The sequence below is a fragment of the Rhinolophus sinicus genome, chromosome 17, assembly GCF_057876585.1.
Source record: "Rhinolophus sinicus isolate RSI-liver-muscle chromosome 17, RSI-T2T, whole genome shotgun sequence".
Taxonomy (NCBI): domain Eukaryota; kingdom Metazoa; phylum Chordata; class Mammalia; order Chiroptera; family Rhinolophidae; genus Rhinolophus; species Rhinolophus sinicus.
Window position 1 is genome coordinate 212,400,706 of NC_142517.1, and position 17,640 is coordinate 212,418,345.

The window sequence follows — 17,640 nt, forward strand, 5'->3', positions numbered from 1 at the left end:
TGTAAACCCACAGCCTATTACAGCAGACCCGGCCACAAGTGCACAGTATCATACACCCGACATGTCTCCACCCTGCTTCGCTCAGACCAGCTGTGCATACAGGAAAGCTCCTAACTCACACACTGGGCTCAATACCCGAAAACAGTAAGCTTTCTAAAATTCTAAAGTGATGCCCGAACACAGAGCAAAAGCGGGCACTCCTGGTTTGTCAGCCTGGTATCAGCTGTGATGTCACGCCACACCAGCTGACCTCTAGAGACCTCAGGACACTGCAATCAGGCACAAACCAATGCACCTGTGGAGTCTACCTTTATGGTAATTTTCTTCTCTAAGGGGTATCTCTAGTCATTTCCTCTACGTGTAAACATAAGCAGCGGGAGAGCAGACTAGGGCTGCCTTTCCGATCGAGTCCCTCCCTCCCTCGGAGCAGGCAGAGGCAGGGCCGACCTGCCGGCTCTCAGCCCTCACGACCAAGGGTAACTACTGTGCATTTACTTCCACATCCTATTAACTTCTAACCCAAGACTCTGTATCGTAACATAAAAAAGACACCAACTTAAGGTCTAAGGTTTGAACGTCAAGAGGAAATTTAAAACCACCTGGCTGATCTTAATGTTTTCTGTTTACTGCACGTTTGTCTTTATTACAGCGAATTCATAAACAAAGAACGCAGTGTTCACAGGTTAAAACGATGAAACGTCCCATTTTTGAAAATGGTAAAGGAGAACTTGATACTGGGAATGGAAACCACTTGTGCTGGTAAAGAAGTAACAGAGCGGGGAGAGAAGAGCTGACCCTGTTGGTGGCAGCTGTCTGGGCCACGCGCAGACTCGCCGAGGCGCAGGGACCCTAACAGCATCCGGCGCCTTCAGCTGGAGGGGCAGATCGGTAAAGTGGAACCAACTCAGTGCGTCTGCACCAACGGAGGGCTGCGCAGAATACCGTGCACCGCCAACTGTCTGGGAAACGACTGTAAAAAGTTAGCGGGAGCCCTGCCTGCAGTCAGCATTTACACAAATGTTTAAGGAGTCGATTCCAATTACCAAATGGGGAGGGGTGTGAATAAAACACGCTGATAAACATTCCCGAGTCCAGGTACTCTTGTCCCTCTGCAAACGTCACTGCAGGTGAAACCTTTGGGCCCCAGGCAGTCACCTAGCCTGCTGAGAGACTCCTGAAAGCCGCCAGCACTCCTCCAGACCAGCGACAGGATTCATCAAAGCACCAAGGTCACAGAATCAACACAAAACCAAATCACAAGTAAAAACCCTTCTCTAGGTCCTTTCTCTCTGTCTAGGGCCCTGTGTCACCAGCTCAGCTCAGTGGGAAAGCCTTCCACGTAAACCCTCCTGCGAGGAGCCCCAAGCCCCCGTCTGCGTGGTGCTCACCCAGCAGCCCCCTGGGGACTTGTGCACAAAGAACTGCAAGGGGGCTGCCCCGTGTGTGCCCACGGCTCCCTCCCAAGGGGGAATGAACAGCAGTGCCCTCTGTGCCCAGGCCTGGGGCCTCCTCAGTCCCACCCGCCTCTACTCCCCTCCCTGGGCAGTGGAGTGGGGGGTACTGCTCACCAAGGGACACTCCGAGCCCTGCCCTGGAGTCCTTCCTCCACGGAGATCCATCTCCTAGCCCACAGCCTCTCCCTCCCCTCCCCCTCCCAGGCCAGGACCACCAGTCAGTCCTAAGTGCCTCCTTCCTACCGCCAACCAGAGGGCGCCAGGCCCTCCAGGAATCCAGCCTGTGGTGCGTACCCCTGGCTGCCCGCAGAAACTACTCAGCAGCCAGAAAAATGTCTTCCCAACTGCCCTAATGTCCTCGTGTTGTCTGCACATGCTGCCCCCCACCATACACACCCCATACCCCACACACACCCCACACACACCCCACACACAAGCCTAAAAGAAAAGCAATGTCCTGCTGGGAACTTGGGCGCCTGCTCTGCCGCCCCTGCCGTCGTGTCCCCCCCTTGACACGCTCTTACCTCTGACCCTTCCACCAGCTTGTTAAGGGACGGGGGAGGCTGCCACTCCCCATAAATGGGGGCTCTCGGGGAAGTGGGGTGAGCACGGCCTGGCTTCCGAGCCTCATGACACCACGTGACTCCGGCAACACTCCCTGCTCTCTGCCCAGTCAGCACCTGACGAGGCGAGGCGAGCACCCCTCTAAGGTGTGATTCAGACTCACTCCCGAACACCCAGCGGCTCAGAGCCTCGCTAAACTGTAACCCGAAGTCTTCACCCTGCAGCCTCTGTCCCTACCTGCCCTCATCCTGTACCTTCTAACCCCACCCCCACCCCCGCCAGCCTCCCCACGGTGGACGCTTCTATGCCTAGAACATGCCAGGCCGCTCCCCCGTCCGAGCACGCTCGGAGGTGTGGCTGGGCCACTCACACGTGCAAGGCGTCGCTCGGCACAGCAGCCCCTCCTGAGCCAGCAGTAGCTCTGCCCGCTCTCCGGTGCCTGCTGTAGACGTGTTTGCCACCTGTCCCCAGCCCACGCCCACCAGGTGTCAGCCCCTGGAAAGCTGGCTGTTTATTCCCACGTAGCCCAATGCTCACAACAATGCTGAGCGCAGTAACTATCTGCTGAGTGGAAAGTGACGACGTGTCAAATATCGAGGTGACATGTCTGGACGCTGCGTCTGCAATGGCAGCTCAGCAGCGAGCAGCAGGCATCACTCCTCGTCACAGCCAGTGCTCCCAACACGCCTGAGGACGCGTCCTGGACACAATTCTCGGACTGTAACAGAAGACAACTCTGTCATCAGCCAGGGTTCCCTTCTGTGCCTTGAGGGTTGGGGATTTGTTGAATCCTCCACCCCACGGGTTCCCTGCGCAAAGAGACACACAGAGCTTCCACCTCAGCTCCTCCGCAGAATGGACCCAGGCCACACCAGCACCAAACAGCTGCTCAGAGCATTAAGGAAAGCAGGAGCCTTCCACCTTCAGCACAACAGCAGCCCCGAGACCCTGAGAAACCTCTGGAAATGCTTTTAAACGCAACACTGAGCTCTGCAGATCACGGGCTACAAATGAGCTGTGCGTTGAAACCAGAGTGGTGACCAGACGCCTCTGCCCTGGGGACAGCTGCAGAGCTGGGAGGCGGCAGGCCAGCCACGTTGTGCACGCGGGGCGCAGGACTGACAGGCTTCTCCACAGAAGTGCGGCTCGTGAAGGCAGACCCTCAGCCACCTGCGCACGGAGGGCTTCCCGCTGCAGCCTGAGCTCACAGGTGTGGGCCCAGTTCTCACTACCTCGGGGCCAGAACCCCACAGGTAAACGAAGAACCAAACCCCGGTTGCCCGGCAGTGTCAGGGCTGGCGCAGCAAGCAGACCTCTCAGGGGTAGAACTGCGGAGTCAGCAGACTAACTGCACAGACGCCCAGTGAATGGCACATCTGGACGTCCTTAAAGCAATGTTTGCTGTTATCTGAATTCAGACTGAACTGGGTGTCCTGTACGTAGGAGGGGCTCACTCAGTAAATGCCACAGAACGAGAACTGGTGTCAAAGGCTCCAAAATGCAGGAGTTCAGCCACCACGTACGCACCAGAGGGAACAGTAAGTGACAAAGTCAGGCAGCCCCCAAACCGACACTGCCAGATGCAGGATATAAAGTGACTGTGTAAGGTGTTTAAAAAAAGAGAAGCACCTGGCAGTACAAGCAGGGGATGAGATCCTATCACCGAGACTTAGAAAGCGCTGGCTTAACTGTAAGGGAGTTTCAACTCAGTCCCGTCTTGGGCAAACTACAAAACCCCAAAACAGAGCAGAAAGGGCCTAAAAGAGAAAGGAAGACCACAATGTTAATTTTAGAAAACAAAAGGTCAACACACTATTTCTTTTGCCAAGAATTAGAAGTGCTATTAAAGGACTGAATCCATAACGAAAGTCCAGTGCCAGGCCCACCAGTCACTCCTTCTGACACTGAAGGAAGAAGCAGTCATTGCTCATCGTGGTCAAACTTTCCAGAGAATAAAAATGAGGACCTGCCTCCACTGAGTGGTTGGTGCCAGCACAACCCTGATAATAAAAACTGACATGAGGGCCGGCTCGGTGGCTCAGGCGGTTGGAGCTCTGTGCTCCTAACTCCGAAGGCTGCCGGTTCAATTCCCACATGGGCCAGTGGGCTCTCAACACAAGGTTGCCGGTTCAATTCCTCGAGTCCTGCAAGGGATGGTGGGCTCTGCCCCCTGCAACTAAGATTGAACACAGCACCTTGAGCTGAGCTGCCGCTGAGCTCCCAGATGGCTCAGTTGGTTGGTGCGCGTCCTCTCAACCACAAGGTTGCCAGTTCGACTCCCGCAAGGGATGGTGGGCTGTGCCCCCTGCAACTAGCAACAGCAACTGGACCTGGAGCTGAGCTGCGCCCTCCACAACTAAGACTGAAAGGACAACAACTTGACTTGGAAAAAAGGCCTGGAAGTACACACTGTTCCCCAATAAAGTCCTGTGCCCCTTCCCCAATAAAATCTTTGAAAAAAAAACAAACAAACAAAAAAACAGACAGCGATATGGAAAAAGGAAAATTCTCCCATCTGTCAAGAATGTAGACACAAAAATCCAGAAGTGAGCGTGTAAATGAGGTTCAGTTACAGAAAAGCATAATACACACACAGGTGGGATTCATTCCAGAAAATCAAGGTTGTATCAAGGTTCTGGTCTCACGTTAGAAAATCCATCACTCACGGACCACAGTGAACAGAAAAGGAGAAAAGCAGCAGGGCAGACAGCACGCGATACAGGTCAATATCCACGCCTGGCAGAAATTCTTGGGAAAGTTCTAATAAAATGGAACCTCCTTCACCTGAGAAAGAGCATCCACAATTAACTCAGCAAACATGTCCCGTAATGGTGAACCGCAGAAAACCATCTCCAGGAGATGGGACACAAGACAGGGCGACCGTGGTACCAGTTCTAGACTACCAGGGACCAGACTGCTCCCAGAGTATCAAAGCAGGAGAAGTGACAGGGTGTGCATGGAAGTCAGGAGGGTCAAACTGTCAGTATCTGCCGGCGCGTACCTAGCTTTTTACATAACGGACTTTTAAATGCCCATTTTTCCTTGCTGTGTTTCCATACTGTCATTATGGTGGCCTGGCTGTTGGCAGTTCATTACAGCAGTGAGCTGGGGCACCTGGAGGCTGACATCCGGGCCATCAGCTCTCCTATGGCACATCTGGCTGCCCGTGGCTCGGAGCACACTGCTGGGCCCCCCCAGTGCCCTTGTCCATGCACACGCACACGTCATGACAGTACACCCCACCCGATTACCAGGCGAGACCAGGCGTCTCGCCCACCCTGGGCATGGCTCCTCCTCTGGGGATCATCTGGCTCACACTTTCTTGCTTATTCAACCTGTATTTTATAAACACATCCATTAAAGAGGAAATGAAATTCCTACCGACCGAACGAACAGTCCCCCTCTTACAAAGAATGAATGAAAACAACATACACCCAAATGGAAGCTCCACGAGGACGGTGCCTTGATGGTTTTCTGCTGCGCCCCCACCCCTAACCCTCTTCCGTTCTCTAGCTGTACCTCCTGCCAGAGAGCTGCCCAGCGCTGTGACCTCCAGTGTCCATCACACGCTGAGGACCCCTAAATTTATATTTAAACCCTCACGCACTTCCCAACTCCAAGCTCAGCACACAAAGCACCTCCTCGGCGTCTCGTCCTGGCTCTCACACGCCCACACCCTCCCGTGTATTAAGCACTGCACACCTACCGCGTCCAGCAGTGAGCCCTTGACTTCCCCTGAGGCCTGTACCTCTGTGCCTTCCCCTCGGGGCCAATCCCAACTCCAGAGCGCTGCTTCCTCAGCCCAAACCTTGAAGTCAGCTTGCTTCTTTCTCTTCCAATACAACATCGCAGCAGATTTCAGTGCTTCTATCCGTAATGTGACCACTTTTCAGAGTTCCTGTGCTGACAGCCGTCCACTGAGCCTCTACCATCACCTCTCACTGAGCATTCCTTGAAAGCTCCCGCTCCTCGCCCTGCCCCCGCCCTCTCGAGCTAGCAGCCCTTCTTCTTGCCCACACTCTGCACAGGCCAGGAGGCCTCCGCCATCTCTCCCTCACTACTGGCCCCTCACCTTACCTCCCTCTGCTCCAGCCACAGTGGCCTCCTTCCTGGGTCTGGAATGCGCTGCAATTTCTCTCCTCACCTCTGCATCGAGGCCTCTCCCCCATCACCCCTCCGGCAGCTCTGCCCACTTCCCATGAGGTCTTCTGGGGCCACAACCAAGATATTTTAAATTCCGCTCCAACCTCCCTTCCGGGGATTTAACTGTCTCCACAGCACCTGTCACTACCACTTACCAAATTCTCGGTTTTGACTGTGTTCCTTCCACGGTGACATAAGCTCCACAAGGGCAGGGATCTTGCCATCTTAGGGGCTGCTGTCCCTGTCCCTAGCGCTTAGGACAGGTCAGGCACCTCATACGCACTCAACAAATCTTTAGTGGGATGAATAAGTGAACTAATGAACAAAAGGCACAAGTACATGAAAGAACAAGACCAAGGAGCCTGGCTGCTGCTGAGTGCGGCCACTCAGGTCCCCTGAGGTCACCTCCCACTCAGGTCACAGCTGCATATCCGCAGACTACTGCTTATGTCACAAAATCTGAATGCCGTTTTTATGTAAGTTTATTTTAAAAGAAAACTGTCCACCAGTAGTACAAGTTGAAGGGCAGTTCATTCCTAAACAACAGAGCCGGAGAGAAACTGTAGAAACAAAGCTCTGTTACTAATTCCAGCCACACATCAGCGACTGGAGAATTCCTCAGCTTGCTGCCTGCTGTATCCCTGTTTAAAAGTGAGATCATCAAAAGGGATACAGACGTTAAAAACATATTATCAGTAAATCAATACTCTGATGTAATCAGAAGATTTTTTTTTAATTTAAAAGGGCAAAACCTGCTCACTAGTAATCTAGTTATCGACTTGTTTGGAAATTCTCTGTCCACGCAGCCCCTTACAGCCACCAGGCACCTGTGGTTGGCACTAACAGACCACACCGCAGACGCCAGAAGTGAGGAAGCCACCTGGAAGGTGGACTCCACAGGACCAGGTGGGGCCTTAAGCGCAGAACAGTCACCGGGGCGGTTTCCTGGCCTCCGCACGGGTGGGAACGAGGCACCAGCTACAGGGCGGGCCAGCTCAGCCCCGGCTCAGGAAGCCGAGGACCCCGCAGCTCCACTCCAAAGGAGAAGTGACCATGTGGCACTTACATGCCGACAAAGGTCATAAAGAAAGAAACGTACAAAATATTAACTGGACATAACTCTGAGTGAGATCTTTATGGTTTCACGTATTTCCAAAATTTCTACACTGAATAAAATCATTTTCAAAACAACCAAAAGAACTCACTTTAAAGAAAACGCCAAGAACCTCAAGAAGGAAAGACAGGCGTGGGACGGACTCCACACCAATCAGTGGCTCAGGCACCTGGAGCCCATTGGGAACTACAGTAACGCAAACGACTGCACTTTCAGCGCGTCTAACAGTGGACTGCTGAGCGTGAGTTCTAATTCAAATACAATCATTCCACACACCGCCGGTAACAAAGCCCAGCCACAGCTGCTGTGGAAATGGTCAAGTCTATACCCCCCAGACATCAGGATCCCCGAGAAGGCTCGCGCTCACCTGCTTGGTTCCAACACAGAGCTCGTGACATGTTCCCTAAGTGCATGGAATCTTGCCTAAAATGACTCTCCAAACCATTCTGAAAACGAATCACTCACTAAAAAGGCACAGAAATCAGATGGGATGATCCTAAAACGGCCCAACACCCCTCACCCTCTGCCCCACCCGCTACCAGGCCCTCCTGCAGAAACATACACTCTCATTACTTATGGATGGCTGTACCCCGAAGAGGAAGGCGACACCAGACATCAAACCTGTCCTTAAAGAAACGCCCATAAAAGCTAAAGAACAGAGATGTTTTTATACCAAGAAAATGTGCTGACGAAGCATGTCGCCGGCTACCACTCCCCAGGACACCTCAGGGCACGTGGCCGGGCCCCCCAGGAACTGCACCAGCTCATACACCGGGATGAAGGAAAAGAGAACCATCTCAGTGAAAAGAAAGCTTTCATCCAAGCAAACAAGCAAACAAGGACAGAACCGTTTGTCAGAGCAGTTGCTGAGCTCACAGCCGCTCAGCGCGGCACCTCTGAAGACCTTCCTTACCTCTAAGAATTTCCGGAAGACTCGATTACTCTGGTGAGCTCCAATCGTGATTTCTGGGAGATAGATGGGAATGGTTGTGTAATTCAGCACCTCCAACTTATTCTGAACCCTAGAAAATAAGACAAATATCGGTCACACTAAGCCATCGGAAGGAAGCAATAAGGCTGATTTTTTTAATAAACATCCATATTAGAAAATTTGTACATTCAAATAAATGCCATTTCTTCCCAAGCAGTGATCTCAAAGCCCGACTGTCATCCCAAAGGCCGCCTGGTCTGCACGGAGCTGCTCTTTTGAAATGACTTTCACAGCCTGAGGTGTGTGCGTGGAGTCGGTACCCTCAGGGAATGGACGCAGTTTGGAAACACGACCACGGAGCCACAGTGTGCTTTGAACAGCGCAGGGCAGGAACAAAAAGCTCCAAGCACGCCACACATGTGCTACAGCGCCATGACACAGGATGCCCTCCCTAAAAAGCTGCAAAATGAATGCGTCTTGAGGGAGACAGAGCAAGCCAGGCCCTCCAGGCTCACAGCCCAGCGGCATCTTGCCTCTCCCGACCGCAGCAGCTGCCCACAGGGCTCCAGGAGCGGGCACTGCCCAGGCAGGCAGTTGGGGGGAGGCTGAACTCCCACACAGGGCGCTCTGTGGTACCATCGCCAATAAAAGGTCTATTCTCTGCTTTTCCTGGCACCGATAAACACAAATCATAGGATACTCTCCTTGTCTCACCGTTTTGTTTTGCTGAATGCTAAAATATTTATACTTTGTTATAATTTGCTTAAATTAAACTTAGTCTGAACATAACCAACCACTATATTTGAAGATGAAAAGCATTTAGGGGGCTTCTAGAAGAAAACACTAAAATAAAGTCTCTTTCCTTAAGGGCTCAGAACAAAGAGAGTAACGATTTTAAATGTCCCCTTTCCTATCCCATGAAGGAGTTATAATGGCAGATGCTTCTGCTCCTAATGGCCCACATGGAAGTTCTTTCCATGTCTCTGGCTCTCAGCTGCTTGTGAGAACAAGCCCTGACCCACCATGCAAACGCAAGGCTTGTCCCCGGTACCCTGGGCAGACTCTGCCACGGTCAGGACAACCCCATCCGAACGCAGGGCACGCAGTCCTTGGGGTCCCTCCCACAGAGGCCCACGCAGCACCCCTGAGCCCGCGGCAGGTGGCACATGAGTGCACAGTGGGCAGTCACTCCCAAGTGGCACCAGTGCACGCCAGGCCACGCCACTCGTACAATGACTGATAATCCAACATCCAACGAGCGCCCACAGAAGGGCTGCCAGGACAGCTGTGTGTGTTCTCCTCCGTGTCCCGACGCGGACTTCCACGGACAGTGCGCATGGCTGGGACGTACACACTCCAGGACGAGTTCTTTCGGTTTTAATAGTAAGGTGGTTATGGAATATCTTTTGTATGCGTGTATCAATAAGGTATAAATACACATCTTTTCATTTTTAACACAAATAGAATTATTCTCTTATTATGATACAAGGACAATATCTTTTAAATCTCATAATAAACAATTCCAACTAAAAACAAAGTTCATATTTTTAAATGTTAACAAATATCCAACAATATGGGGTATGCTACAGTTTTCTCTAGGGTTTGAAAACCCTAAAAACTTCCTGGAAAATGTGGAAGAACCTATGGGCTTAGGCACTTGTGTGGACAACAGCCAGCGCAACAGTGCCGTCTGGGTTTAATGTGGCAGTACGACAGTTCACCATCCACCCCCAAGGACGGATCTTTGAACAAATACACTTCAAGCTGCTTTTGAAGATAAGAAAACCTGCTGCCACTGTCCCACGACTGATTTCAATTGACAAAGTGCTCTCCCCGTGTCTCACTGAGCTGAAATGATGACTGTTACGCGCCTGTGGAATCCCATCTCCAGTGAACAAACTAGATGTATTCTAGATGGGAGATAAGGAAGGAATGAAGACAACAGGAAGCCTTGTATGACAGGCAAGCACAGAGCAGGGAAAGAAAACATTCTGTTCGCAGAACACTTAGTTTCACTAAGGAGCAGTCCCACTGGCAGCACAGCCAGTCTCTCAGCGCCAGCCCAAGCACTCACAGGAGATAAACGCACCAGGCTGGTTTTCAACGTGAGGTGCTGGCCACATACTTTGAAACAAAAGAGCGAGGCAGGAAAAACCAGAAACAATCAAATAATAACTGATGTCTCCTGACTCAAACTATTCCCCAATTAACAGAATGTCTATGCTTTCTCCTAAAACATGTCCAAAGCATATTTTTTAGTTTCTCCTGAACTGCAAAGTTCTGTGTGAAATGCCCTCCTTCTGATACCAGACTCACAGCCCACTGGCTTTGCAGCACTGGAATGTCTGATTGGAAACACTGCCCAGGAGTCCCAGGAAACAGAAGTCCCAGAGGGTGTGTGTGTGTGTGTGTGTGTGTGTGTGTGTGTGCGTGCGTGTGTGGGGGGGGGGCTGCAAGGAAGGAGGAGGCAGGGGGGCTCAGGGCCCTGCACAATGGAGGCCTGACCTGTAACCAGTCACCAACACAGGGATGAAACCAACAGCGCAGGCGCCAACAAGCTATGGATCACGGGTAGAGACACAAAATGCTATCAAGGTTGAAAAGGTTACCATCTCGTAACAAAAGCACACACCCACACATAATTACATACCAACACACGTAACAGAGACGATACAAAAACGCTCTAAACCACTAATCTGCTCAGGTTCTAGACAGAATTTGTGTAATTAGTGAATGGCATGTTTACAATCATTATCTTAGAAAGTTAGTCATAATTTTCACTGAGTCCCCCAAATTAAGAAATGGTACCGAGATGAAAATAAACACAATCGCCATTGTAAACTGTTATGAAATATCCTTGAGGGGCAGAGGAGCAAAAAGCTGGGAGATGGAAAGGCCGAGAGCATTTATAGGAAGCGAACTGGAACAGCTGAGTGAATGCTGTGACTGAACTTCGCAGCAGACGCCTCCTCTGAGCTCCATAACCACGTGACAAAGGCACCACTTCAGACTTGGATTCTGGACGTGGTCTAGAATTGAGTTAGCACAGTCCCGACTGTGTGGAAAACGGCGCTGTGTGGCCCGTGGAAGGCGTCCAGGCCGTGCTGCTCGGCCGCCGCGCAGGCCGTTAGGACAGGAACCTCGGCTTCTGTCCCACATGTTCTGCCCAGCAGGAGCTGACACGAACAAGAATCCCACGTAATCCATAAGAAACAGCAGCCTGAAAGGTCGGAGGAGGTTTCAAGGGACAAAAAGGTGACTCAGAAGGACCTGCATCTGACGATTATGGGCAGGTGGGGATGGGACGGGTCAGGAGACTGGCCGGCTTCCTGCTGGGCTCGGAACTAATTCTGGGAAACAAAATTTGGATTCATGACTAAATAAAGATATGCCACCAAAGGATCCCAAGTCAGGAGAACAGTCGCTGTGACACTTTTATGAGGATTCACCTGGTAGGAGTGTGCACGAGGGATGGGGGGGATGAGGAAACCAACCGGGGGAATGGAGGTCGAGACGAGAGGCTCAAACCCCAATGGCAGCAAAGTCCTAAGAGAAAGATAACGGGAGAAATCACGGGAGACGAACACACCGACCTTAGGTGGGACTTCAGGGGAGGCAAGAGGTCAGCAGGGAAAAGGAGGGTTCAGGGCGGTGACAGCTGAGTGAGGAGGTGACGATCCCACCTGGACTCAAGCCTGAACCAACGAGAGGGGAGGGAAGATGGTCGTCTGCACGCGCCCAGGGAGGTGCCAAGAGCCAGCAGGCCAGACCTCCCGGAGTCAGAAAGTGTCCCCTCCAGACTACTGCCCGTGATGGTGGCATGTCAGAGCTCTCTGAGCCTTGGTCCCACCTGTGACATGAGGGGCGTGCTGTGGAATCAAGAAGTTTCTGAAACCCCTTCCAGACAGCGTGCGGACACGTACTATTCACAGTGAGTACAGCGAACGAGATTTCAGACCTGGAGGGAGAGCACCATAAGGATGTGGGTTTTTAAAGCAAGCTTCAGAACGACACGGTACATACTGTCATTTAGGTGTATTTACCAAAACATACACAACTGACGCTCAGACAACACAGGTCTGAACTGTGTGGTCCACTTATATGTGGATTTTTTCAATAAATATAAAGTCGACCCACCGTGTGCCTAGGTTTCCCGTCTGTGGAGTCAACCAACTACGGACGCAGGGGGCTGGCTATATGCGGTGTCTTGTGCCATTTCATATACGGGACTTGAGTGTCCATGGATCTGGTATCTGCAGGCAACCTGGCACCAACCCCTCACGGATACCAAGGGACAAATGAAATTCGGGGAGTTATATGCAGACGTCCAACTGCAGGGGGCTCAGCACCCCTAATCCCGTGTTGTTCAAGGGTCAATTGTGCATATATTAGCATCGAGACACAAAAATTAACCCGAGTTTTAAAAACCCAGGAGACTTCCAGTTTCAGCTCCAACAAGTAAAGAGTTTGAAGCCATCCCTCTTGTCCTTACAGCAACAACAGGAAGAAAACAGTGAAAATCAATGACCTGACCTGGAATAACCTTAAGAACAGCCTGGGGGGTGGGAGAGCACAGAAATGTGGAGTGAACGCCACACAGGACAGAAGGGGGGCAGAAGGGAGCTGGGAACAAACTCCCTGCTACAGAGCGAGCGCCTGTGCACCCCAAGCTGTGGCAGCGCCACCTGCACGGGACTCAGTCAGCTGCAAGCAGATCCTGGGCACGTGACAGAACAATGACACTTCCCAGGTGCAGGTGACATGCTAAGAGAGAAGGGAAAATGGAAGCGCACACAACGCTCCATTAAACCAGGAGGCAACAGAGGGGCCGGGAGGAAAATGAAGAACAGATGCAACAAATGGAAAACAGTTACAGACAGAAAAAGTCAATCCAAATTCAGCAACATTTACTTAAACGTGGACTATCCAAACACGCCCATCAAAAGACAGAGCGGTAGAGTAGATACATGTTGTCTACAAGGAGCTCACATGCAATACAACCACTTGGGCTGGAAGTGAAGACGTGGCGGCAGGTAGCCCACACCTACACAGACACATCCATGTCACACAAAGCAGACTTCAGAACTAGCAAAACTGTCAGGGGTAAAGAGGGGCACTGCCTGATGCTGAGGGGCTCGAACCTAACACCCCGAAACGTGTATGCACCTAAGACCAGATCATCAAATGCATGAGGCAAAACGAACAAACTCAAAGGAGAAGCAGACAAGTCCGCTACTGAAGCCCTCCAGGCCCCTCCTGCAGTGCCTGCCAGACCCAGCAGACGAGCAGTGAGGGTCCGCGACCCGCACACGCCATTCAACCACCAGAAGCTGTCTTCTTATCACGCTCACTGGAACACTGACGGCGACAAAAAAACACTCCTGACCACGGAAGACATCTTCACAAGTACAAGAGTAGAAATCTCACAAAACATGTTCTCAGATCACAACGGAATTAAATAAGAGAGAAATTTATAGCACTGAATGCACATATTAGAAAAGAAGAAAGACCTAGAGTCAATCACTTAAGATTCTACCTTAGGAAACTAGAGAAGAGCAATCAAACCTAAAGGAAGCAGATTAAAAAAAAGAAAAACTTGAGTAGATATCTCTACTTGACATTGAAAACAGAAAAACAATAGAGAAAAATCTACAAAACATGAAGCTGAGTCTTTAAAAAGATCAATAAACATGAAGAGAACATTTACAAAGGACAAATAGCCAATAAAAATATAAATCGAAGGTCAGTGTTTATAAAATACGAAATAAAGCAAATACTTTTCTTTGGGTCAAAATCACAAGTTTTTGTTTGCTTTTTAACTACACTGTCCTAACAGGGGCTTTCAGATGACAGGCATGAGCCTGCAAACTGGTACACATTTTCTGAGAACAGTTTTGCAAATACAGCAATACCCAGGATGCCAAAAAAAAAAAAAAGTATGCAAGCGGACACTTCAGTCAGCGTTGCTCAAGCAGTAGTTCACTGTCATCAGAGTGTCTGGACCCTGATGGTAACCACTCTGAGCGCCTCTTGTAACGGCAGAAGTCAAACGTGACTTGTATTCATCTTTTGTTATCAGTATATATTATTACAATTTTAATAGCTTTTTCCTTTCTTACAATGTGTACACGTTTTTGGCTCCCTCCCTCTGTAGTTGTAAAACGCAGCCATACAATCTGACCCAGTAGTTCTACTTTTACACCTTAAGAGAGTGACCTGAACTGGAACAAAAATGTGTACGATACACTCATCACTGTATTATGGCTGTGAAGAAATTGAAAGAACCCAGAAGAGCGATATTAAAGAAACAGTAAATGAATTTATCTCAGGGGTGGACAAACTTTCTCAGTGAAGGGCCAGGTAGTGAGTATTTTAGGCTTTGAGGGCGGCATATGGTGCCTGTTGCATGTACCTTGTTTTCCTTACGATCCTGTAAAAAGGCAAGAACATTCTTTGTAGCCAAAGGCAGGGTCTGGCCCATAGGCCATGGATTGCCAATCCCCGATTTGCATCTCAGTCAACAGGTTCAAACAGCAGACAGAGGAGCCATTAAAAAATCAGATTTTTAATTAATAAAATAGGGACATGCTCATGATATTGAAAACAGAATAGAAAAACATGCAGGATGATTTTTATTTAAAAACACATGAGCACACACTGAAGAAAAGACTGGAAGAGCCTGCATTAGACTTGTATTGGCCACTGTGGCAGCAAAATCACAGGTGATTCCATTTGGGCTTGTTTCCCACGTCCTATTACACGTGGGCATGACTGACCACTAATGCACTGGGTCCTGCCACGGTTTCGGGGTCCCTCACCCCTCCTCCCCAGGTTACACTGCTCGCTTCCACACACTGGTGGGTGGGGGCGCCACCCCCTCGTGCTCCAGCTCAGAGCCCCTCCCGGCAGCCGGCCCTCCCCAGCAGTGCCCGTGGCACTCACTCCCCGCCACTCGCTGCCCTTGCTCAGGGCTACCTGTCGTCACAGCCTTAGCCCGACACAGATCGGCTGACGCGGGCACTCCCTCTCTTCCTAAAGTGTAGTTGTTTGACACCAAGCTCCCGAAATCGGAGCAGTGCCTGGCTGGTGGAGGAGGGTTAGTGCTGGCTGGCGAAAACCGCCATCATCAAATCACTGAGCGCAGAGAGTGCACGGCCTGTCCGCCTCAGGACGCGCTGCCGCCGGCACCTCCCTTACAACGTAATTACTTCACGATTCTACTGCAAACTCACCAGCTCAAAACCCAACCACGCCCCAAACTCACAGCATCCGCAGATGGTGGAAGGTCCGGTCGTCCTGGTCCAGCCACGGCCCCTTGTCATACCTGAGGTACTCAATGTCCTCAACCACCTGGACAGAAAGAGCCCCGTGTTAGAGCAGAGCCCCATTTTAGACATTTAAACGGCACATCTAACTACACTATAAACTACGAGCGTCTGGCGGGGAAAACCACACCGTGCAAGTCACAATGGAAGTCAGACAGACGCCGACTTCAGTGAGGGGGGGGACTGAGTGACAACCCCCGACGCGGGCGCCTAACCCCGCTGTCACTTGGGGAGCTGTGGAAATTACCCGGCAGCTGGAAGAAAAGGGGCAGGTGAGAAAAAGAATCAAGATGAGGGAGGAAAATCAGCACTCGTGACAGTCTACTCATCTCCTCCCAGGTAACTTCATTCCGGAAGCAAGACCCATTCGAAGCAATAAGAGGACCAGAAAGTGAGTATGTTTCCGAGAGCTTCCGGGTCTACGTCTCTCAGCCCCAAAGCCCAGCGTCTGACCTCCAGAGGGGCAGCCTTTTCAGACGCATTCCTTCCCCGAAATACACCAAACTCTGAGAACTCTCTTTAACTTTCAAGAATTTCAGCGCATGTATTTAATTACGAACTCAGTCTTAGAAATAAAACGTATTCTTCTTCTTTTCAAATAGATGCCATCTAACTATTGTCAAAGGTTTAAACATAATCTAAAGCAAATCAAAGTCACAAAAGCAGAAGCTTGGGAAGGAAATGAAATGTGATTTAACGAGCCGCAGCAGGACACACCCCATCTCAGCGCCACTGACCGCCGGCCCCAGAGCCAGCCCGCCTGCTGGTCTCCCCCCCCAACAGGAGAAGCCAGTTCTGTGTAAACAGTTCTCCTCCTGGGGCTCACGGGTGTCTCACCACCTACACCTCAACCCCAGATCATCAAAGCTGTATTTTCTTCTAGAATTTTTATAGCTTTTGTTTTGTTTTTAGTAATCTATGCTTAGTATGTAAGAAATGAAACAGAACTTTCTTTTGTACCAAATGAATGGTCAACTACCTCAAGACCATTTAAGAAATAGTCCCTTTTCTTCTACATTTTTATTATCCTTTAAAGTACTAACTTTACCAAACTAAGAGTCACACACACACACGAGCTCACGCGTGTGCATGCACACACACGTGAGCACACATTGGACTCTGTTCTGTTCCATTAATCTATTTATTAATGATTCTATTAATACCACAGTGCTTTCATTACCATAATTTTGGGCTATGCTTTTGTACTTGGGAGGGCAAATGTTCCTATATTACTTTTTCATTTTTTTTGTTTTTTTGGCCATTACTCATTAACTGCACCGAGACTGACTTGAATTTTTACAAAATGCACCTCCTAATATGGGGAGAGCTGTTATCTAGCTGTATGTTGTTACTAACTCTTTCCTGTTAACTAGGCCAACTTTCAATTTTACCATCTGCATAATAAAAATGTTGGTACAGATGACTCGGGGGTCTTTATATCTTTACCATTTTATAATTTTAAGACCATAGAAACTGAATTATTTAAAAGAAACTCACAACCTCAAGACCAGGGGAGCATGCTAGGTGGGCATGGAACTTCGCTCACGTTGTAAAATACAGACATTTCTAAGACTCGGAGAACTCACCTGATCACCTGATTCGTGAGACCCTTATACATGCCTCAATTTAAAGAACAGTCACAAACGTCCCAGCCATTTGCTTACCTTTTCTGCATCCTCAGCTTCCCTTGCACTATACTGTAAAACCTCACATTTTTCACTGTAAAAAAAGGCAAGATGAAACCAAGTATAAATTTTCCAAGCTTCCGCTAATATACAAATGACTATGTAACATTAAGCTGCCCGCTGCACATAGTAAAACGTCACATTCCTTGAACTGGGTGTCGTGCTGGGCGTGGACTGGCTCCCATGGCTTGACTGGCTAAGGAAGACAGTTCCAAGTAGAAGTGTGCTTGTGACTACATGGTGACATCAGTAGATCTGTGTCCTGGTTCCCCACGGGCATGAGACCAGAGCCAGCAGTGTCTACAGTGCACACAGGTCCCCTCCGCTGCCACATAAGCCATCTCCAGTGGACAAGGAGCCCAGGGCCTTCCCGACAGCAGCAGCCAAACAGGAGTGTTAGACACACTCATCCACACACACTCAT

The 17,640-nt window shown here is 50.1% G+C and overlaps 1 protein-coding gene across 1 annotated transcript in view; it reads right to left on the minus strand.

Moving 5' to 3' along the window:
* Window positions 1-17,640, minus strand: part of NDUFA10 (NADH:ubiquinone oxidoreductase subunit A10) — a 32,501-nt gene that overhangs the window by 3,760 nt on the left and 11,101 nt on the right. The window contains exons 7-9 of the mRNA XM_074316045.2: window positions 17,196-17,250; window positions 15,471-15,556; window positions 8,189-8,297 (exon numbers count right to left, since the gene is read on the minus strand). Coding sequence (XP_074172146.1) covers window positions 8,189-8,297; window positions 15,471-15,556; window positions 17,196-17,250 — 250 coding nt within the window. The remainder of the gene's footprint in view (window positions 1-8,188; window positions 8,298-15,470; window positions 15,557-17,195; window positions 17,251-17,640) is intronic.